This window comes from Strongylocentrotus purpuratus, unplaced genomic scaffold (assembly GCF_000002235.5).
Source record: "Strongylocentrotus purpuratus isolate Spur 01 unplaced genomic scaffold, Spur_5.0 spur5_scaffold_14, whole genome shotgun sequence".
Lineage (NCBI taxonomy): Eukaryota > Metazoa > Echinodermata > Echinoidea > Camarodonta > Strongylocentrotidae > Strongylocentrotus > Strongylocentrotus purpuratus.
The window spans coordinates 26,145,704-26,169,753 of NW_022145599.1; the positions used below are offsets into that span (position 1 = coordinate 26,145,704).

Here is a 24,050-nt window from a genome sequence, read left to right on the forward strand (position 1 = left end):
TTGGGCTTCAACACAGTCAAAATGTTAGGAATTTACCATGAGAATTTGTTTCACGATATCTTGGTACAAACTGATGTGTATGCAACATAGGTGTTAGCAATGTTTGAATACAGCAGATATATATTCACACCAAATCCACATTAAAAGACAGAATACATTATAATTTAAACTCTGACCTGTCCTTGACCCAGAGAGATAGAGGTCAGCTTCTTAGAGAACCTCATCTCCTCAGCAAACTTGTAGAGGTCGGCAGCCGGGTCAGTTCCCACGGACAGGACAAAGACCAGGGGCGTGGTTGGAGACGACTCCTTGTACGCCACGCCCAGATCGGCGGTCTGCGGCTCGATGAAGCGTTGACCGAGGTTGGTGGCCACGTAGTCCTGCATAGCGTTGGTGACACGGTCCGCCCGGATGCACTTCAGGACCAGGATCTTCTGGAAGTCGTCCAGGTCCGTGTTCCAATTTCCTGGTAAAGGCTCCCTACAAGAAGAAAAATGTGCAATATTTTGTATATTTAAGTATACTCTTAGAGTCTCTAAAATTACACTGAATGTAACCTGTATTGAGATGGCTCAGTGGCAGAACAGTGAATTAAACTAGATGGAATTTTGACTGCGCGCAGTCGAAAATGATGCCTCCGCCATAGAGCAATTTAAACAAGTTTGGAGTTTAAATCTCCAGTGGTTCTTGAGATATCATGATAACAATCTCAATGTATGGAATTTCATAAGTTGACCTCTGTGACCCTTGACCTGTGACCCACGTGCTCCAAAATCTAATCAGATTGTCTTCCTATGGTGATACACACTATCATTAAGTTTGAAGTTTAAATCTCCAGTGGTTCTTGAGATATTATGATATGGTGATACATACTATCATTAAGTTTGAAGTGAAAATTCTCCAGTGGTTCTTGAGATATCGCGATAACAATCTCAATGTATGGAATTTCATAAGTTGACCTCTGTGACCCTTGACCTTTGACCTACGTGCTCCAAAATCTAATCAGATCGTCTTCCTATGGTGATATATACTATCCTTAAGTTTGAAGTTTTTACATCTCCAGTGGTTCTTGAGATATCATGATAACAATCTCAATGTATGGAATTTCATAAGTTGACCTCTATGACCCTTGACCTTTGACCTACGTGCTCCAAAATGTAATCAGATTGTTTTCCTATAGTGATACACACTATCACTAAGTTTGAAGTTTAAATCTCCAGTGGTTCTTGAGATATCATGATAACAATCTCAATGTATGGAATTTCATAAGTTGACCTCTGTGACCCTTGACCTTTGACATACGTGCTCCAAAATCTAATCAGATCGTCTTCCTATGGTGATACATACTATCCTTAAGTTTGAAGTTTAAATCTCAAATGGTTCTTGAGATATCGCGCTAACGGTCAAACGGGACGGACGTATGGACGTACGGACGGACAACCCGAAAACATGATGCCTCCGGCACCACCTTCGGTGGCGGAGGCATAAAAACAAAGGCAAATTGTTAATGCCCTTTGATGAGATACTCGTCCCCAATTACCTATAAAAGCCGTAGATCCATTGACTTGCCTTTTTTAAGGCATTTTTGCAGTGCATCACTTTACCCTCATGTTTTCAGAGAACAGACGAATCCGACAAATTGAACAACCATTACACAAAACTCATTAAAATCTTCAAGCATTAGATAAAATTGCAGCTTATTTTTTTACCTGTGTGGTTCAGTACTGTCAAAGATGGCTTTGTAAGCTGCAGAATGGTTTCCAAAGTCTTTGGCAAACTCTACAAATGTATCCTGAAAGAAGATTGGAGTACGTGATTAAAAGTGAATAATATCAGATCTATTGTATAACGGAGGTAAAATTATGATGATCTCACATACAATCCCTTGGACAAAATATCCTTTCTCTGTCTGCCTCTCTATATCTCTCTCTTTCTCTCTGTCTCTCTATATCTCTTTTTTCAAATATACACACACTATGTTCTCTCCCTGACTACAGATAACTGATAATCTGTTTTCTATGAATAGGAATTATATCACATTAGGGATGTGAGCACTAACCCCCCCCCCCCCCTTGAGTGAAAAAATGGCATCTAACAACATATTAGAGTGCAAAAATTGGGGAAAATCAGGGTAAAATCAGAAGGAAAAAAAAATAGGGGGAAGAAAAAAATTTGGGGGGAAAAAAAAATCCAAAAAATCAGGAAACCCATTTAAATTGGGTAATTATCAGGCCTGCATACAGTATGTGCATGTACTGTATTATGGTCAAGTTTTCTTTAAAGAAGTGTTTCCCTCCATATTTCGATCCATCTTTGTCCTTCTACTTCTATCTCTCCAACATATCTTACCAGGGCACTAAGCGAGAGAATCTCCATCCAAGCTCTCTCCGACAGCCAATCTGGTGTTGGGTTGGGAAGCTCTACTTTGATTGGGCCACCAGATAACAGGTACCTCCACTCATCCTATACAAAACAAAACAGCATACAAAAAAAATTAACACAACAAATCTAAACACTTAAATACATGTGAACATTGGCACAGCTGAGGGCATCCTATAAAGAAAATAAAGCTGTGTATTACAATAAACATAACCTAAGCTGTGATGTAGCTGGGGACATGAGGAGGCACATTCCCTCTCCCCCTTCCCACGATGACAACATGAGAGGGAGAGAGAGAGAGAGAGAGAAAGAAGGAAAAGGAAGAACATGAAAAGAAGGTTGTATGACTCTCTCCTACATCTTTCCCCTAATGGATGGTATATTCTCCCAAATCTCATCAATCTTACAATACCATATAATACACACTCCCCAACTACTCCATGGCACTACTGCATGTCATATTTACTTTTTTGTAACACATAATGTAAAATTACTTATTTTAATGGAGCACCAGGAGTGGCAACGTGCCAAAGAAGAGCACTATAAAGACTATTTTATCATTATTATTCTTATTACCATCAATATCATCATCATTATCGTTATTATTATCATTATCACTATCATTATCATTATTATTGTCATTATCATTGTCATTCTCAATATCATTGTCATTGTCATTATCATTATTATTATTATTAGTCTCATCATTATTATCATATTTAAACATTAATATACTTCACATTCTGATGTACATAAATTATCTACATTGATTTTTAAACAATTGCTACTGCTTCAAGATTTTTTTCTTCTTTTCTCATTTGTATCTTCTTTTTACTTACCATGTTAATCTTTCCCTCATTCTGTAGAATCCTGACACAGAGCAGGAAAGCAAACATGAGCTTGTGCTTCTCAAACAAGCTACGACACACGTTGGAGTAGAGACTGAAGGTGAAATATTCATTGATGTTGATGATACGCTGTGGCAGGTTGTCTGTGCATAAAAGAAAATAAAGGAAACTATACGATTTAAATTTTATCAAAGAAAAATTTTCTTACCCATGACAATACTAAACATACAAGAAGTGCAAAAGAGTATATTCAGTGCAGTAGGGCTCTAATGAATATGCGAAGTATTAATAGTAGGTTAAATAGGAACAGATTTAACGTTAGTATTTTGACATCATTTTCACATCCTGAAATGGTTAAGATCTGTATTTCACTGTGCACTGTTTTCACTTTTCACTGTTTTCACCGTTTCACTTTTCCCCGTCTTTATTTATGATAAATAACATGATAAATAAAGAAATAACAACTCCTGGGCCCCGTCTTATAAAGAGTTGGGATTGATTCAAATCAATTGCAAGTCCTCCAACCAATCACAAGTTTGCAGTCTTCTATCTCTTACGTACACTGTTGCCATTGAAATCAATTGGACAAAAGTTGCGATTGATCCAATCTCTTTATAAAACGAGGCCCTGGATTCTAAAAAGAAGAATGTCAAAGCACTCATCTATTTTTAATTCCAATTCACCTTGCTTCACAATTTTCAAGGTTTTGAATTGTAAAGAATTTACAAATAAATATTATTGTAATATGCAGTCTTACCAGCCCTCTCTGAATTGGCAATGCCAGCTAAGAAGATACCGATGAACCAGCCGAGTGAGTACTGGTACATGGGATCCACACTGGCCAGGTCTGTGGTACAGAAGAAGAGAAGCTGGGTCCTCACAGCTACAGGGATGTACTGAGATCGGGTCTCGTCAATCTCACGCTCGGTCTGCTCAGCAACAACCACTTTAGCCTGAAAGATAGATGAAATTATAGTAATAATAATAATAATAGTTGCAATTTATATATACCGCCTTTTCCCCCCGGTTAAAAATTAATTTGAGATTCCATCCATGAGTCGGTGCTCGAGTTAAAATATATACAAGTTCCACTATGCAGTTACAGTGTGAGTTCAATGAATGAATACACTCTCAGGGGGGTGTTCACAAAGATCCTTAGGTGAACTTATCTCTAAGTTGGACTTAACATTTATGGAAAGCCATTAGCATCTATGAAAATATTTTGTAAAAGTGATTTTAAAAGGCATAGAATGTTGATTCAAATCATTCATATTTTCTATTATCAAGGAGATTTTATGTTCTTGATGTGGAATTTATAAAAAGTCTAAAATACTTGAATTTTTGCTTTTGAATATATTTTATTCTAAGGCTACAAAGTTCAAGTTAGGATCTTTTTGAAACACCCCAAGTTACGTAGTACATCTTATTGCTACCGACCTTGATCTCCTGGGCCTTGACCTTGGATGCCTCCAACACCTGGATGAGATCCACATCGTCCACTGGGTTCCCCTCAGACGAGCTCAGCCGCTCAAGGATCTTGTCCTCAATCTCCTTCAGTTCGCTCTTCATTTTGGCATTACTCACAATGAGCTGGTTCTTGGCCTCTTCAAGATCAGGCCTCTCTTCAGCTACCACACGGGCCAGGAGCTGATCTTCAAGACCACTGCACAGGGTTAAATTGAAATATAATTGGACTATCAGACTTGGTATCTTGGATTTAGCTGCACCGATACTTATCCAAGCATCTGCACCACTGTACTAGATCTTGGCCCTCTTCCATACAACTAACAAATGCTAAATATTTACGTGCAAAAAAAAAAAAAAAAAAAAATTATGAAGAAAGAACGTACCCCTTCTACCATAATTGGGAGAAAAAAATGGAATAATTTCAGGAAAAACGTAATGGTCGGCAGCTCTGGCCAGGATCTTACCTTGGTGACAGGGTGAAGTTGACCAGTGTGACCTTGGTAGAGACCTCAGGAGTGTAGTGAGGATTGGGAAGCTTGGTGGTGATGTAGAACTTGAAGTCTTCATGGTAAGGGATGACAGCATCTCCTAGCTTGATAACGGTGCTTCCTTGCTGCTTAAAGGTCTGTATGGATCGAGGCAAAGATGAAAGGTTGGATTCAGTAAAGGACATTCAGATAGAAGTCACAATGATTCATCAAAATCATCATGTAGGTCAAGTAACATTTACCAGAATCAAGTTTCCATCCTCATTAAAGAGAAAAACAGTTTTTATTCAACAAAGAACCAGCCAACAAATGTTGGCAAATTGATGTTAAATAAATATTTTTGATGCAATCTCAATAAAATATAATAAACAAATCATCATAAAAATCAAGTGACACAAGCAAAAATCTATTAAGCCTCAAAAAGATGCAATGCTCTGATACTTTTTTGAAACATTTTACAATCATCCCTTCTGTACAATATTAAAGACATCAACCATATAAGGAAATGAAACAATTATAGACTTATTTCAAGGCTAAACATGAATATAGAAAGAATCCTGAACCTGTAAGAGACTTTCAAAGTAAGATTCATCTGAAAGCACTCCAACTACAGTCAACCTGCTTTAGTGACCACCTGTATAGAAAGACCACCTGTCTACAGAGACCACATTTTTCTTTCCTTTGAAAATGATTTCTTATTGGAACATGAACTAAAGGAACCTGTACATAAAGATCACCTGCCTATAAACCGAGACACTTTTCTTGTGTCCCTTGGATAGTCCTTATAGGCAGGTTTCACTGTATTAACAAGTTTCTTTCACTATATTTAGTCAAGAGCAAATTGGTGAAGAAGGTCTGGGGGGGGGGGGTGTTTCACAAAGAACCAAAGTTGAACATATCTCTAAGTTGGACTTAAGAATTATGGAAAGCCGTGAGCATCTTTGAAAATATTTTGTAAAAGTTATTTTAAAAGGCATAAAATGTTGATGAAATCATTCATATTGTGTATTATCAAGGAGATTTTATGTTCTTTAGGTGGAATTTAAAAAAAATCTAAAATACTTCAATTTTTGCTTTTGAATATATTTTATTCTAAGGCTACAAGTGACTCTCCATGATGTTTAAGTCCAACTTAGAGTTAAGTTTGACTTAGGATCTTTGTGAAACACCCCCCTGTTCATAAAATTACTGAAAAGATCTCTCGGTATATACCTGTCTCAAGAGGATAGGCTCCAAGGCAGGGTCCAACTCCTCCGCAACATTCTCCAGGAGACAAGGTTTGCCAAAGCGGACAGCATTCTCCAGACTGCGCAGGAAGTCACGATCAGACAGCTTGATGATATCAATGCCATTGTCTTTTTCCTGCAAACAAAACAGAGAGATTGTCATTAAAGGGATCCAGTAACTTTGTCTCAGATTCTGTAACAAAATCCGGGATTTAGCTCATGCTGCAATGATAATTATAAACCTTTAAGTCAGTCAGGAACCCCATGTATTTTACAAGCTGATCGCCTGTCTGATTATTAAGATATTTATGATTGGAAATAGAAACCAAATTTTGCGTTTTCCTAATGGTATTCATAACACTACAGTCTAATGGGAAAACAAGTATGGTAAAACCGGTCACTCAAAGATTTTAAATTTTTGGGGGCACTTCTTGATGATTTTGAAGGGCCATATTTTTTTAGGGCTTCAATATTACACCATATCACAGACGCTGATAACACGTAGGGCCGTGCACCTCAGATTTAACATTGTTAAACAATGCTTTTAAACACTGTTTTTCCTTTCCACATTTTATCGGTTGAAGTTACAAAGGAACCATAAAAAATTAGTACTGAATGAATTCACAAGCAAGAATATTAGTAGCTTCAAAGGCTCAGAGTTGAAAGTCAAATCTACACTAACAAAAATTTGTAGCACGTTTACTGAGAACTTATAAGGCTTGATCACTATGTAATACTCTCTTATCAGTCTGGACAAAGTCATTAAAGCCCAGAAAAGAAGAATGTAAAAAGTTGGGGATAGTATATCTAGCTTTTAGGCAGAAAAGGTTTTGGTATGTGTCACTTTCAATGAGTAGTACATTATGTATCAGTATACCAAAAAAAATTCAAGGTGACATTTGACGGTTTTGTCATAGCAAGGCATGATGGCTTAGTGGTAGAAAAATGGAGACATAACCAGGAGGTCCTAGGTTCAAAATCAAATTGATGAGCTACTTCCCTTTGGTATGATGCAAAATCTTCAGTTACCAAGTGTATACAAAAGAAATTATGGGACTACCAATCATGGGTCCTCTCTGTGCCTATCTTTGAGGCCAAAGCAGAAGTAGGTAGAGTGAAGAAGAAAAAAATCATCACTAGGCCTGTCCTCATCAGCTCGAGATTGTTAAATATCCCGCTATTTCAACTATCCCGATCGCAAATTATCCAGTTAATTTGCGTCTTCATCAGCTGGAAGTTGCAATTAGTAGGATATTTGGTGGAGAAAATCACCCCAAGATATCTTGGGCTAGTTTGCAAAATATCCCGGTATTTGTACGTTGTGTCTTTACCAGCCTGAAGACTCGCACTATGCGCGAATGCTGAGCAAAATATCTCAAGCTCGAGTTTCAAGTTTCGAGGTTGAGTCTCGAGCTGATGAAGATGCGATTTGTAACTTCTGGATTATTTCCCAAATCAGAAATAGCGGGCTATTTGGTAATCTAGAGCTGATGAGGACAGACCCACTATCTAATTCTTACCATTGCTTTGATCCATTTGTTGGCTTGACCTTGGGGGTCAATGAAGAGCGGCCAGCGACGTGAGAACTGCATGATGACACCATTCTCTATGGAGAGATTGTCACGGGGGAGACCAGCAATCTGCCACGTCCTGATCTTGACAGGGTCCCCAAAGGCCTGGATGAAGCCAGGGTCGGACGTACAAGGCACCTGGTATTCACCGCACTTAGACTGCCACTCCTCTGAGAGGGATGCTCGGTATTCACCCTGTGAGAGAGAGGGGGGAGAGTGCAAGATAATGAACGAGAGAGGAAGACAGGGGAGTGACGGAAAGAGGGGAGTGACGGAAAGAGGGGAATGAGGGAAAGAGAGAGGGAAAGCGGGAAGGAAAGAGAGACGAGAGAGAGGAGAGAGGAGAGAGAGATGTACGGTGTATGGCAAGAAATTGTTTAATACTCCATGGTTAATTTTCATACATGTACATTACTACTGATGAGTTATATAGCGTAAAGACTATTATTATCTCATTGAGGTATAATAATCAATTCAAAGTTTGGAATAAAAAGTAAACAAGACATCAAATCTTTTTCATAATTTGGTACAAATAACTATTTTGCATGCCCAGATGTTGTTATTTAAATTTGGAACTACATAGAACTTTGGGTAAAAGTGCATCACATAATTTGCCAAATCTAAATATAACAGAAAGAAACATTACCATTCAAAATTCTAAGTGAAAGATCTTGTTTTACCAGCTTGATTCTATCTGAAAACTATCAAGGATAACAATTTTCAAATGTACTTTTTATTTATTTTATTTAACATGTAGGTCCACAATCTACATGAAAATAATCCATAATATATTGACTATACGCACACTCTTCCATACAAACACTGCTGTGAGAGCTAGAGGAAAGAGATAATGAAGAATGACACCTACTGTGAACGGTCCCAGGTATGCTATATAGCCAGCCGATATCAGCACATCTCCTGTGATCTGGTTAATGACCTTCTCCAAGAAGTCAACAGACTCTTGCCATCGACCCTTCTCATCAGCTAGACCACCGATGAGCTGTGAAAAGAACACAGAGAAATTGAAATTCACATCTAAAAACTATCAGGAATTAATCCTGAAATAGTCATTGCTCCAAGAGCAAGCAACTTTTTAGAGTTCAGAATGGCAGGCACATTTCTGATTCCTTTCATTGACAGAGCATGGCCACTTTTGTTATAATTTTAAAATGACCTCTTATATATATATATCATGAGTTGTATACTTAAATTTAGACATTTTATCACATCCATATTTTTTTTTTTTTTTGTATAAATAATATTTGACAGATCTGAGGGGTGTTTCACAAAGATCCTAAGTCAAACTTGTTGGACTTAAACATTATAAAGAGCCATTTGTAGCCTTAACATAAAATATATTTAAAAGCAAAAATTTAAGTATTATAGACTTTTAATAAATTCCACATTAAGAACATGAAATCTTCTTGATAATAGAAAAAATGATTGATTTGTATTAACATTTTATGCCTTTTTAAGATAACTTTCATGAAATATTTTCATAGATGCTAGCAGCTTTCCATAATTGTTAAGTCCAACTTAGAGATAAGTTCGACTTCGGATCTTTGTGAAACACCCCCTGGAAGAGGAGGACAGCTAGTATCTACCTTGTCAGCCCTGACAAGCCTGGCCTTGCAGAGATCACACTTGTTCTCGAGCTCCTCCTTCTTGGCCACGGTGTCCTCATACTTGGCCTTGAGGGTAGCGATGCCCTCCTCTACCTCTCTCAGGTTAGCCTTGGCGGCATCCAGGATGCGCTGGGTCTTCTCAAGGTCCTCTCGAGCCAGACGCAGACTTTCCTGTGGGAATTAAGATAAGCAGTAATAAGATTATTTATTATTGATAAGTATTGATCATAACAACAAAAGTGATAATAATAACAACAACAATAATAGTAATAATAAGATTAAGGAGGAGAAAAAGAAGAAGGAGAAGAAGAAGATGAAGAAGATGAAGAAGATGAAGAAGAAGAAGGAGAAAAAGAAGAAAAAGAAGAAGAAGTAGGAGAAGAAAATGAATGAGAAGATGAAGAAGAAGAAGATGAAGAACAAAAAGATGAAGAACAAAAAGATGAAGAACAAGAAGAAGAAAAAGCAGAAGAAGAAGAAGATGAAGAAGAAGAAGAAGAACGAGAAGGTAATCCAATCCAATCCAATCCAAAAGATATTTGATATAGCGCCTTTTCCTTGCAGTTGCAGTTGCAGTAAACCATAGTAAACCATATTTCTACAGCATATATCTCCTATGAAGCATTCACTGTCAGATAAGAAAAAGGGGTAATGGAGAGACAGGAAAAGGGGACAAAGGTGAGGATAAAGATGATGAGAGAGGAAGAGAGAGGGAAATGTACATATTCAGAGTGTGTATAAAAGAGAGAGAGAGACAGACAGACAATCAGACAATCAGATAATCAGTCAGAGGTGACAGACGGAGAGAATTAAGGGGAGCGGAAATAGGAGGATCAGTAAACACAAACAAGAGTTTTAGCAAAAGGAAGCAAGGGTATACACTACTACTTACCCTCTTTGGTGCCACGTTCTTGGCCACAAAGTGGTACTTGTGCATGGCCCTGGTCCACTGGCAGAGGGAGGTACAGGCCTTGGAGACCTTAGCAATGACTGCAGGAGTGAACTCTTCGTTGTCAATGAATGGCTGGATCTTGGTGATGACTGAGTCAGGAATGTTATCCTACAGAATCAATCAAAGGGGGAAACAAAATGTGAAAAATGTATTAAAAGTACATCAAAATTCTATTATTATATCACTTCCAATTGTACAGTTTAAATGGAGAGTCATACATGTACATAAGAGACCAAAAATCTAATTTCCATACCCCTCTTACAGATTTTTGTTGTTAAAATATCTGGGTCTTGTATGTGTTATAACTTACATTGTTAGTGTCATTACAGGAGAATATTCAGTGCGTCCCACAAAAAACAAGACCGAGAACTATCGATGTTTATCATAACTTAATTGCAATTATAATTAATAAATGACACATATTTGTAAAGCTTAGATCCTCTTCTTTCATTTGATGCATATTTCACGCATGAGTGATTAAGAACAATTTGAAGAGAGGAAACCAAAAAGTCTTTTGGCGGGCGGTATCTGAATTTCAAAGAGAAAATCACATTTCTAGAAAGTTCAATTTCTGCCCTTTCATATGACACCTCAATCAGAAAAATTGAGCCAGGACTAACAAAGTTCTGTTAGTTTAAAGTAATGCTTGCATTTCCATAATTTCATTAAACAAGTTCATTTTCACTGGCTGCCTGCCTTAGTAACATACAGAGTTGACAAAAGGCTTAACTCTGTATAAGGCTACAAATGGCTCTCCATAATTTTTAAGTCCAACTTAGAGATAAGTTCAACTTAGGATCTTTGTGAAACATCCCCCAGTAACTTCAAAATATCGAACATAACAGGGAATTGCTACAGCTGAAGATACTGACCTTGTCATATCCGAAGAGACTCTCGAGAAACTTGCCCGGGTCCTGCAGGAGACCCTTGCCTGCATCCCAGTAGTCATCGATCTTGGAACCTGGCTTCTCTCCAGCCACCTTCTTAGGTTTGACCCCTCTCATGATGCAGACGGCGTCGATCACCATACGCACACCATTGGGTGGACGCTGAAGAGCACGGACCTGTCATTGAGAGGGAAGAGACGGAAGGAAATTATCTAGACATAAAGACCCGCTTCAAAAGTACAGTCAGACCTGTCTTTAGTGACCACCCAAGGGAAACACCAAAAGTGGCCTTTGTAGACAGGAAAAAATCAGGAAAAAAAAATAAAAAAATTGGGAAACCGATTTAAATCAGGTTTTTATCAGGCCTGAAGTACACCAGAAAGCCAAGTAAAAGTCATGTAATACACACTAACCTCTACAACGTCGTTACGGTTGAGCGATTTGAGTGAGGCCAAGGCAGCATCTAGAGCAGGGAGAGCTTCATCCAGATCTCTCTGGGCATCGGCTGCAATCTCCTGGGTGTCCTTAGCCTTGGCCATGGCCTGCTGCTCCTCCTTCTGGACAAGCTCCATCGTCTCGTTAGCTTTCACCTGCAAATAAAAATTCAGAGGGATTGTCAATTCAACTTTAAAGTGATTATTCAGTGATATATAGACAAAGGAATAGAAAATTGCGATGAGAATAAATGTCTCTCCATTCAACTTTTAGTAATTCAAAAGTTGAAGACTGGATTCATGTGAAAAGCTTATTTCCTTGAAGAGGAACTGAATATTGAATTACACTTGTCTCTCTCCAGCAAAAGTTGTAGGGATTGTCAATTTCAAATTCAAAGTGATTTTTCAGTGATATATAGCCAAAGGAAGAATTAACGGTGAGAATAAATGTCTCTCCCTTTGACTTTCAGTTATTAAAAAGTTGGAGACTTGATTCACGTGAGAAGATAATATACTTGAAGAGAAGCTGAATATTGAATTACAGTTAATGTCAAAATGCCTGACATAAAGATATTCCTGGAATCCATGAGCAGTATATGGCTACAAAAAAAATACAAGATAACTGATAAAAAGCAATCATCTTTAATAGCAAAATGTGCTTTCATCAGTCCAATTATAATTTTGTTATCAAAGTGATGTTGAAAATAGCAGACTTTTTACAGGCTTTTGCGATAGTTCACCAATGGAAAAAAAGGGACTGCCTAAGTCACCCAATGTCACACATATTTTACCCATGTAAAATATATTCTAATCAATGTGTGCAGTCAAGGGTTTCAATCTATGGTCAAAATAGAAACAATAACTACATGCATCTAGTTGGTTGAAAGGGTGAGAAATTCAGGTCCATTAAAAATAGAGAGAATATTTTCCATTAAAGCCTGTCTGTACTAGCTTCACAAGGGGGATTAGACCACCCAACAAGGTCACTGACAGGTGTTTATCTCATCAAATCAGCTCTCAATTAACATAAGAAAAAGAGGATCATGGGGGACCAACAGGCACCGATCAGGCATTATTTGCTATATAGAGGGCGCAAGTAGCTATAAGGAGTGTAGTGGGGCTTTAACTTGGTCACATGACTTACGGTATCCACTTTGATTCTCTCCATGGTGACCAAGGTCTCCTTGGATGCCTCCTCTAGCATAGGCTGCATGGTCTCCAGCTCCTCCTGCATGGCTGCTACGTCATCCGCTGTCCTCAGGAGCTACCAGGAGAGATGGAAGTTCAAGAATAGTTACAACTCAAATTCAAATTCTGAAATAGGAGGCGCGATAGCTCAGTTGGTAGAGCAGTGGTCTCGTATTCCGGTGACCCGGGTTCGAGACCAAGTCGATGCGCTAGTGCCCTTTGGTAAGGCATTACCGATAATCCTCATTACCGGGTCCCTCGGAGAGGACCTAAATCTGTCGGCCGTCTGATTGCTTACTTACAAGCATTTATGCATTCTTAGCAGTCAGGTAAAATAACCACCATCACCAACATCTAAGAAATTAACTGGAGCTACTCTACAAGAATAAAACAGACCTTACAATGATAAGTATTTTGTCCTCAGAAGCTACCAGATGAGATGGACATTCAAGAATACTTACAACTCAAAATCATATTCTGAAATATCTTGCATAAGAAAATAACTGGAGCTACTCTACAAAAATAAAACAGAAGTTACAATGATAATTATCTTGTCCTCAGGAGCTATCAGAAGAGATGGAAATTCAAGAATTACTTTATCTGGGAGTATCTTGATGATCATCAACTAAAACCGATAAAAGCAGATAAATCTACTTTCACTACTGCGTGAGCTCTTTAAGGTTTTGTCAACTACTTGAAATTTTGATTTCATGTAAATCTATTTCATTGACAGTTTTCAATGTATAAGCAACTAATTGGCTTTGGAAACTATGAAAGGACTCGGAAGAATATTAAATGCGTGGTTTCCTACATTAATATACTGCCAGCTATAATAATAATATGGATATTTAGCTTTGATGCTCATGGCGCTGTACATATTACTATCACAAAAATATAACTTATATAGCTATGAACATGCAAACGTTTCTTGTGTCAACAATGACATCTTACCTTATCCAAACCAGTCTTGGTGCGGTTCCTGGCCGTCTTCAGTTCGTTCTTCTTGAGCCCCAGCAGCTTGCCGTAGATACCCAGCAGCTCCAGATAGCTGGTGGGCGTCACATAGTTATGACGGGAAAGCTCAGCCAGGAACTGAATGGACTTGGTAGCAACAGACTGATGGACCACCACACACATTCTGACCTGTAGTAAACAGTATGGAATAGATCAAGAGAATTTGAAAGCTTAAGTAAGACCAAAGCCATTAATATATAGGGAGAGTTTGGCCAACCTGTTTCGAGTTGAGTGACCACAATATGACAAAATGCTGCTTTGTTTGGACCAAGAGAAACCAACTTGGCCAAACTTGGTGTACAGATGGCTCTGAGTAGGACTTCAGAATTCAGATGCAAATCATAATGTAAACCGGAAGAAAAACACTTTCCATTGAATTTCATAACAGAATAAGAGGCATGAGATAGCATAAAAGTATAGTTCAATGGTGTTTTTTAGATGAGGCAAAGCTTCCTACTTTAAGCTAATGAACAATGTAAGGTAAAAATCAAATCAAATATAGCAGCATTAAAAGGAAGAATTACATCTATCCAACACCCCTTTACATATAATATCAAATATGGGCAAAACACCTCCTTGAAGTATGTACATGTAATAATAATAATAATAATAATAATAACAATATTTATAAAGCGCAACATATCCATCTCTAGAGATGCTCAAGGCGCATACAAATAATTTAATTTAATTTAATTTAATTCCTTTGTTTTTTGGTAGGCACCAAGCAAGGTTTGAACCTGGGACCTCTCATATGAAAGCCAAGAACTTTTACCAATATATCATAATGCAGTATGGAACAACAATTAAAAAACCTACCAGACCATCTACAATCTCTGGACCTTCATCTAGATCCGGGATGTCATTGAGGAAGTTCCTGGCTACAGAGAGCAGGGCTTCATCTGGCCATTCACTGAACCAATCTATGGTACAGCAGTTGACCAAGGATGGGAACTGACGCAGACGGGCTCGGAAGACCTCACCAATGGGACTAGAGAGAACAAATAGGGTTGCATTACACAATTATATTCTTAGTGATATCAGTTCTGTGATTAGTGAGTCTCAGTCTTTATACATTATGCAAGTCCTCTTCAGATTCATTTAACTACTGTACTTTCGTCCAAATGAATTGTATAGTATGTGGAGTTTAGGCGTTTGCATTTGATGTTAAAACAATTTTTTTAAATTATTTCAAAATGATATTCACAATTAAACTCATTTCTTTTTTATTATTGGCTAGTAAAAACTGACCTTTACACCCTACATGGCAATTACGAAATGAAACTGGTACTTCAAATGAATTTATCACTGTAAATGTGTCCTAAATAACAGCACTGAGTATGATACCCACTAAATGTGCTTTAGATTAAGGACAACATCAAGGAACAGTTTTATGAACAGAGTGTGTTACATCTCCTTTGATGATGTGACAGTGTAATTCCTACATGTACATGTACTCAAGTACATTATATATTATAACCATGGTTGTAGCTGATCACCATAATAAAGGCACTAAAGCATTCAAGGAATCACTTCCTGCCTGGTACCCATTTACTTCACCTTGGTGAAAAGTGGCAAACGTAGATTGATGTCTTTTTCAAAGGACATCAGTGCCGCAGCAGGACTTAAACCATGAACCATGTGATCAACAGTCCAGGGACATATCCGCTAGACCACGACACCTCTACATTGATAACTCCATATTGATAAAAGGAACAGGAATCGACAGACTTTGTGTTGTGGACTAGTGGATAAGTCACCCGGCTGCAGATCACAAGGTACAATGTTCAAGTCCCGCCTCAGCACTAATGTCCTTTGGCAAGACATTAATCTACATTTGTCACTCTCCACCCAGATGTAAATGGGTACTTGATATGCTTGAGCGCTAGTTACTTTGGCAGCTCGGCTCTGACCAGGGAAATATGTGTAAAGCGCCATGAGCGTCAGAACCTGGCGGATACCGGCGCTATATAAATAACCATATTATTATTATTATTTATTTATTATTATTAATTACCAATTCTTTAAAAATAAAGCTTTATCATCTTTACCTCATACAGAGCACAGTATGGATGTTGGACTTGACTCTCTTGGTATAGGCCGAGAAGAGATTAGCCTTGGTTGCCTGCATGCCTGAATCCAGGACAACAGGTTTCATAGCATTGTAGATGGAGTCCAGCTCATCAAAACCGTAGAGGTTGGGGACATCCCCAGAGTTCAGAATGTTGTTGATGTCTTCTAGGAAAGACTCATTCTTGATCTGTTTTGTTTGTAAACAAAAAGAGATATGAAGTTTGTAATACTTTTTAAATTTTTTTATTTATTTATTTCGGTTTAAAAAGACATATAAATATACATGATTCTAAGGTCCAAGGACCAAAACTAATCATGTTTACAAGTCATACAATAACGAGTACACCATCATCCTTGACTAAAGGGAACTCAAAGTCATTTTGGCACCCGATGTACAGTCAAACCTGTCTACAGCGACCGCCCAAGGGAAACAAAAAGTGTGTTGTAGACAGGTGGTCTTTGTAAACAGGTTCCTTTAGTACATGTTTCAATGAAAAACCATTTTCAAGGGAAACAAAAAAAAATGTGCTTGTTGCAGACAGGTGGTCACTAAAGCAGGTTTGACAGTACAATCCTACAGGATATTGACTGGACAAAATTAAGGGAGAGAAAAAGAGATAAGTAGAGAAAAAACTTATTGAATATTTTGATCCATTCAATAGGCTGACTGGAAACATTAGTATCACCACATTACAAATGACCACAGCTAGTAGATGCCTGGAGAGCCATGATCACCAATGTCTGAAACAGAAAAAGGCACCAGGCAAGCAAGCAAGCAAACAATTTCAAGCCCAAAATAGTTCATAGATTTATGTTGGTTTGTGTTACTTTTATTAGTAGATATAAAAATACAAATTTTAGATTTTTCCTTTAATTTTTTCTTTTTTCTTTCAAGCAGGGATTAAAAGAAATGAGACGCATAAGCAATTTGTAGTCCTAGCTGTAATCCTAACTTTTTTGTTAAGAAAGATTACCGAGAGTCCTTAGTCCTTTTCAGGACTCCCCAATCCCCTCTCTCTCACATGGTGCAACCGCAAGCCTACTGTATATTTTGTTATTGTTGTTGTTATCATGTCTTTGAATTTTCTATTTGATTTTCCGTAGTGGATTCGAGGAAATACCCTTTAAACAAATTTACTTCATCCCAAAGATGGACATCATCATAGCCAGAAATAGAAGGCAATGACATTCATGCATGAATATGTCGGGTTGCCAGCTAGACAAATAGACAGGGACGACAACAAAAGGTATACAAATAATACACAGCAGTGAGGGCATTAGTAAGTAATTTTACTAATGCCCAAACAAAATGATGTGTATTATTTGTTTTATAAAGTTATGTTTTATTTGTTTTATAAAATGATGTTTTATAACATAATTTTGATAATGACCGGTCATTAATTATCATTGGATAATGACCAGTCATTAACCAAATTAGGCAAAATAAATGCCTGGTCATGTGTACGCTTTCAACCAATCATTTGATTAGGATCCACGTCCTCATCTTATAAAATGATTTACACACCTGGGTATCACTGAAGAGGAAAACAATGGCCTTGTTCTCCAGACCAGCCTTGAGAAGGATTGTCTTCAGATCTTCCCTCCATTCATTCACACCGTAGTTCTTAGACAGCTCAATCTGGAAGAGATCGTACTCAGCGCTAAGGAAATAGAGAGAAAGAGGACAGAATGATAACAGTGATAGACCAGGGGGGCGTTTCACAAAACTTGTCATCAGTGACAAATGACAAGTTGTGTTATAAGCTACTGAAATCCTTGCCTCTGATTGGATATCAGCAGATTTGTCACTGATTTTTGTTATTTGTCATTGAAAAAAGGCTTTGTGAGACGCCCCCCATGACTAACTGCAGAACATGAAGAATATCAGAATGAGGAACAAGTTTTTTTGTATTTTTTAAAAACGAGACTACAAGTTTTTTTAGTTACCTGAACATAACGTATTGATAAGGGGCTCTTTACTCAAGTTTATTCATTATTCCAAAAGAACTGGCTATAACATGTTTAAAAACAAATATGCATCTCAAAGCACATAGACAAATTTCTCATTCTAAAGTTCTAAAACGAACTGAAATCTCTATCCTACCCCATTACGGAGGCAGGTTGAAAACTACATTAGCTTACATGCAGACTGAAATTCAAATAACACTCATATTGCCTGGAAAATTATGCTCATTATAGACTCATGAGAAAGATTTCTAATCAGTCTTTTTACATATGAATATCACCAACATCAAATTAATAAAATGGCAAAATCTGCTTCTACAAGGTCCAGAAGAATTATGCTTAAATGAAATAAAATGACAACAACAACAACAAAAAACAATGAGGATTAAAGGCCGGCTGTACTAGTTTGGCCGGGAGGGATTAGACCACACAGCGTGGTCAATGACAGGTGGCTATCTTATCAACTCAGCTCTCAATTAACATAAGAAAAAGAGGATCATGGGGGACCAATGGTCACCAATTAGGCATTGTTTTCTATATAGAGGAAGCAAGTAGCTACAAGACGGACAGTGGAGCTTTAAGACTTACATGTGAGCAGCGAGTCTTGTGAGACTCTGTCTCCCGCTACCACCCACTCCGAGCAGCAGAGCGTTGCCAAGGGGCTGACGGATGACACGAGTGATACGGCAGACATGCTTGGTTGCATCCTCAAACAGGACGAGCCTCATGACAGCGGTATTGACTTGGTTATAGTCCTCTAGGTACTCTTCCATCACGTTCACCATCTGCGGGTAACAAAGAGATCAGGGGGTTACTCATGGGGTAGCATTTTGCATTTGCCCTTCCTGGGGGGTGTTTCATAAAGCTGTGCGTAAGGTTACGCATGACTTTACGAATGACTTGAATATGAAGAGCTAAATGAGATTCTCAAATCCTTTTCATTGCATAAGCTTAGGTTGAAATATGCAGATGTATATTAACCTTATCATTATTAACAAAACATTTTAATGCAAAGTGTATTTTTGGCTACAATTTAATTCAGATTATGGGAAATACAGTCACACTTTGTTAAAATGTACGGAAAAACTTTAGGCATCCCATTTGGCTCTTCATATTCAAATCATTTGTAAAGTCATTCGTAACTTTACGCACAGCTTTATGAAACACCCTGCCCATATTAGGGAAGCACTTTGATAATAAATATGCCATATCATTAATACTTTATATTTCCTTAGTGCAGGAACCTTCAACTAATTACAGGAAAATGGCATGGATTTCATATTCAATCTAACTCCTTCATTGCCTATCTGACATCTTTGCCCTCAAGCTTTTGAACTTGTACTCATTCAAAAACCATGAGATATATATACTTGTAAGGCGAGGCGTCAAAAATAAATATACCAGCCAGCGGCAGCTAACTGCACTTGTGCGTCCTGGCTGCATTTTTTAAATTAGCTCAGCCGGCTACCACTGGCGGTAGGAAATGGCATTCAAAAGCATGCGCCGGCTGCCGCCTTTCGAATGGAAACCGAGCCTCAGATCCCAGCCTGGCGCAAGCCGGCTGGGTTAATAAGTGAAAAATAATTGCCCCAGCCAGGCTTCGGCCGTAATTGCAGCCTCGATGCGCCAATACGTGAGGCGGCAGCCTGCTGGTATCGATATTTTTGACGCCTCGCCTAAATTCTTAGTGAAGTGTGAGATTAAAAAACACAAAAGGACTCCGACTTGCTTAATTCTTTCTCTGTGAGACAGGCACAAACAATCAAATTACCTTTTCTTGATCAGTGACCTCTGCATAGACCTTATTGTCAACATTGGCGATCATGAAGTCACCGTAGAGCATGGGCTGTCGGGGGTTGACCTCGTCCATCTTGCAGCCAAAGTCCTTGGTGATCTTCTCCTCAAGGTAGCCAGAGAACCACTCCCTGTCCTGGCTATTGACCAGACGATCCTGGAAGACGCGGCAGTTCTCGTGATGCCACAGCCGCAGGAGCTGGCTCACGTCCTCAATCTTAGAACTGTCAGCCATCAGCATACCTGAATTGGAAAGTGTAATAAACTTATTAAAGATCATTAAAAATATTCAAGACTCAATCTTGCGTTGATTCGATTAGTTTAAAAATCATCGTGATTAATGAGGAATACAGAGACTGATAGGTAAGTCTAGGTTTGGCCACCATCTATGATAACTACAGATTTCTTTCTTCTGATGCAAATACACTACCTCCCTTATCAAACTGTCAAATATTGCTACGATGTGCAATATTTATTCACGTAGATTATTCTGGAAGCAAGATTAGTACTTTTTCTACAGACCATAATGGTAGAACAATAAGGGAGTTTACAGATAGCACATGGTACAAATGACCCCAAATATCCACAGATCTTTTACACATGGAGAAGTTCCACTTTGAGCATCTTAGAATAATAACTGCCAAAGTCCTAGATGTGCTTCATGAATACCTTTGCCCTCTTGAAAAGAATACTTCCACCTGCGTATCTTAGAATGTACCGTTCGTGCATAAATGAATAATGTATAACTTTCATGAGCGCATATCCAGTATTTATCTCTGTGGGTTTTACCTTTTTGGTACAAATGACCTTTATCTGCTCATGCTCAGACTGCAACCGTAAGCTGGCTTATTAAGATATCAATGTTGGCAAATTTCAATTCAAATTCCTTCAGCCATTCAAAAAATCCTTTTGCGACCGAGTGTATCCAATTCATCATGACCTTGTAGGCCTGAAGATGAAGGTGACGGTTTCATTCTAAATGTTTGATCTTTTATTCTCTTTCTTTCTTTTTTTGAAGACTCTAATTCCATAGTTTTAAAAAAAAATCTCAATGTTGCCAATTTAAATTTCGAAATTCCTATTACGGCAAGTCTATTGATCTTTTTAATTACCTTGGAAGACCTTGGAGAGATCTCTCAAGTTGAATGTGTAGTGACTCTTAGCAGGGGTTGGTAGAAGCTGGGTGATGATGGTCTCATACACATCAATGGCTGCATTCACCACCTGGAGGGCATGCTCTTTCAAGGAGGGGTTACTTGCTGCATTAGTAAGAGATCCAGGTTACAAATCATAGATGAATAATTTTACACTGCCTCCTATTATGCTTTAACAAATGAGAGATCAAGGTTACAAATCATAGCTGAATCATTTTACACTGCCTCCTATTATGCTTTTGCAAATGAGAGATCAAATGCTGTCATCTTCATCATCATCAGCATCATAATCATCAAAATTAAATATACTTTTGCAAACATGTAAAAGCCATATACAGATCAACTACCCTTGTTATCATCAATATCAATGAAATATCAAACGCTCTCCATTTCCTCACCCATGTTTGACTTGTTGTTAACGAAATACCCCAAATAGTCAATCGCAACTATATAAGAGATGGAGACTGCGATTGATTGAAGGCCTTAAGATTGATTTGGATCAATCACAAATCTTTGTAAGACAGGGCCCAGAAATTGGCACAAAATGTCTACACAGTTTCATGCTGATAAACCTTACATCTCTCTCATATATTTTGGGGTTCTCATAGACGAATAGGTAGAGCTACAATGCAACTATCTACATTGCATAATTGTATTCATCTGGTGCCGTCCCAGGTCAGGGTCGGCGGCATTATATGCACATCCATTGTCATCGATCATGAGAGCTTGCTCTGACCTTTTAATAACAAAGTCCAGTCAACTGCTTGATTGTGTCAATTAAACCACGTTTCCATTTTATCTTCTGTAGTCCTCCTTCTCTTTTTAAATGTCTGGCTTATACAAGCTTCCTTTTTTTTTTGTAACCGTCTTCATCAGCTCCCTTTCTCTGCTTGCTCTTTGTAGCATTTCTATATTGCTGATGTTCATAACCTAGCTATAATTCTCTGCATTCTTTGTAAGCACCACATTTCAAAGGTTTCTGTTCAATGTTCTGTCTCTATACAACAGAGTTCTACATCCTTTACTGGTATTATATGTTTCATTCAAAAGATGAAAGCAGTCACTACTCACCAAGCCAACTGTTGAGAATGGTGGAAAAGATGCGGATCTTGCTCTCCCTTTGCATCTCGAGGAAGGAGATGTAGTTAAAGTGACGCATCAGACGGGCTGTCACAGGGTTACGACCTCCACCAGGTGGGCCCATGGCGCAACAGAATCCGATATCCACAAGCTCCCTGAAGGCACCTATTTACAAGAGGAAAGAAAGATGAAGTGTTTTGAAAAGGTGTTTGTCATCAGTAGTATTTCATTATCATTACCATCCTTTTCGTCATTATCATCAATACCAACATCACCATCATCATAATCAGAACCTACATCATCATGATCATCATCACCACCATCATGAGCATCATCACCATCACCATCATCATCATCATCATCACCATCATCATCATCATCATCATCACCATCATCATCATCATCATCACCATCATCATCATCATCACCATCATCATCACCATCATCATCACCATCATCATCATCATCATCACCATCATCATCATCATCATCACCATCATCATCATCATCATCACCATCATCATCATCATCATCACCATCATCATCATCATCACCATCACATCATCATCCTTCTATGTATCATCAAATCAAAACCAACATCACCATCATCATAATCAAAACCTACATCATCATGATCATCATCACCACCATCATGAGCATCATCACCATCACCATCATCATCATCATCATCACCATCATCATCATCATCATCATCACCATCATCATCATCATCATCATCACCATCATCATCATCATCATCACCATCATCATCATCATCATCACCATCATCATCATCATCATCACCATCATCATCACCATCATCACCACCATCATCATCATCATCACCATCATCATCACCATCATCATCATCATCACCATCATCATCATCACCATCACATCATCCTTCTATGTATCATCAAATCAAAACCAACATCATCATTATCATCATCATCACCACTACCCCCACCACCACCACCACCACCACCACCACCACCATCACCATCATCACCACCATCATCAACATCACCGTCATCATAACCATCATCAACTGACCAATCTGTTTTCTGTCATACCAGCCCTTGTGGTCCATCCACTGCCTGACCAGCTCAATGGGAGGCTGAGCTCCATACACCTCCAGACCAGGCATGTCCAGGTCATCCACGAACAACATCAACATCATCATTATCAACATCATCACCATTATCATCATCATAATCATCATCAACTTACCAATCTGTTTTCTGTCATACCAGCCCTTGTGGTCCATCCACTGTCTGACCAGCTCAATGGGAGGCTGAGCTCCATACACCTCCAGACCAGGCATGTTCAGGTCATCCACGAACAACATCAACATCAACATCATCACCACCATCACCACCACCATCATCGTCACCACCATCACCATTATCGTCATCATAATCATCATCAACTTACCAATCTGTTTTCTGTCATACCAGCCCTTGTGATCCATCCACTGTCTGACCAGCTCAATGGGAGGCTGGGCTCCATACACCTCCAGACCAGGCATGTTCAGGTCATCCACAAACAGGATGAAATGCTTGCCAAGAGGTGGACCAAACACTCCTTTGCGCCTTCACAAAAAGATGAAGAAATTTTTCTTTTAAAAATCAAGACTAAACGTTAGATCATAAACAGCTTCAAAATCTGTGCAGAGTTTTCATCAGCGGACTCACAAAATATCCAATGCTTAAATGTTTAGTCAATGACATATGAGTAAAAACACTTCTCACTTGTACAACAAGAATCAGCCAATAGGCATATATTCAACATAATACAAGTACATACAACCTGTATTTTATATCACAAACACAACTACCTTGAGAATCCCATCATTGCTAGGTAATTCCTTTTTTGTTTTACATCACTTAAAGCCATACATAGTTTGTA

The 24,050-nt window shown here is 38.4% G+C and overlaps 1 protein-coding gene across 2 annotated transcripts in view; it reads right to left on the minus strand.

Moving 5' to 3' along the window:
- Nucleotides 1-24,050, minus strand: part of LOC589850 (dynein heavy chain 1, axonemal) — a 76,025-nt gene that overhangs the window by 11,728 nt on the left and 40,247 nt on the right. For both annotated transcript variants that reach the window (XM_030984574.1, XM_030984575.1), the window contains 24 exons: nucleotides 23,577-23,734; nucleotides 22,134-22,307; nucleotides 21,021-21,167; nucleotides 19,886-20,151; nucleotides 18,703-18,899; nucleotides 17,675-17,810; nucleotides 16,128-16,336; nucleotides 14,896-15,067; nucleotides 14,017-14,208; nucleotides 13,022-13,141; nucleotides 11,857-12,033; nucleotides 11,429-11,620; nucleotides 10,497-10,664; nucleotides 9,584-9,775; nucleotides 8,848-8,979; nucleotides 7,929-8,174; nucleotides 6,395-6,544; nucleotides 5,159-5,319; nucleotides 4,665-4,890; nucleotides 3,985-4,180; nucleotides 3,219-3,370; nucleotides 2,350-2,463; nucleotides 1,710-1,792; nucleotides 177-480 (listed from right to left, as the gene is read on the minus strand). In XM_030984574.1, coding sequence (XP_030840434.1) covers nucleotides 177-480; nucleotides 1,710-1,792; nucleotides 2,350-2,463; nucleotides 3,219-3,370; nucleotides 3,985-4,180; nucleotides 4,665-4,890; nucleotides 5,159-5,319; nucleotides 6,395-6,544; nucleotides 7,929-8,174; nucleotides 8,848-8,979; nucleotides 9,584-9,775; nucleotides 10,497-10,664; nucleotides 11,429-11,620; nucleotides 11,857-12,033; nucleotides 13,022-13,141; nucleotides 14,017-14,208; nucleotides 14,896-15,067; nucleotides 16,128-16,336; nucleotides 17,675-17,810; nucleotides 18,703-18,899; nucleotides 19,886-20,151; nucleotides 21,021-21,167; nucleotides 22,134-22,307; nucleotides 23,577-23,734 — 4,264 coding nt within the window. The remainder of the gene's footprint in view (nucleotides 1-176; nucleotides 481-1,709; nucleotides 1,793-2,349; nucleotides 2,464-3,218; nucleotides 3,371-3,984; nucleotides 4,181-4,664; nucleotides 4,891-5,158; nucleotides 5,320-6,394; nucleotides 6,545-7,928; nucleotides 8,175-8,847; nucleotides 8,980-9,583; nucleotides 9,776-10,496; nucleotides 10,665-11,428; nucleotides 11,621-11,856; nucleotides 12,034-13,021; nucleotides 13,142-14,016; nucleotides 14,209-14,895; nucleotides 15,068-16,127; nucleotides 16,337-17,674; nucleotides 17,811-18,702; nucleotides 18,900-19,885; nucleotides 20,152-21,020; nucleotides 21,168-22,133; nucleotides 22,308-23,576; nucleotides 23,735-24,050) is intronic.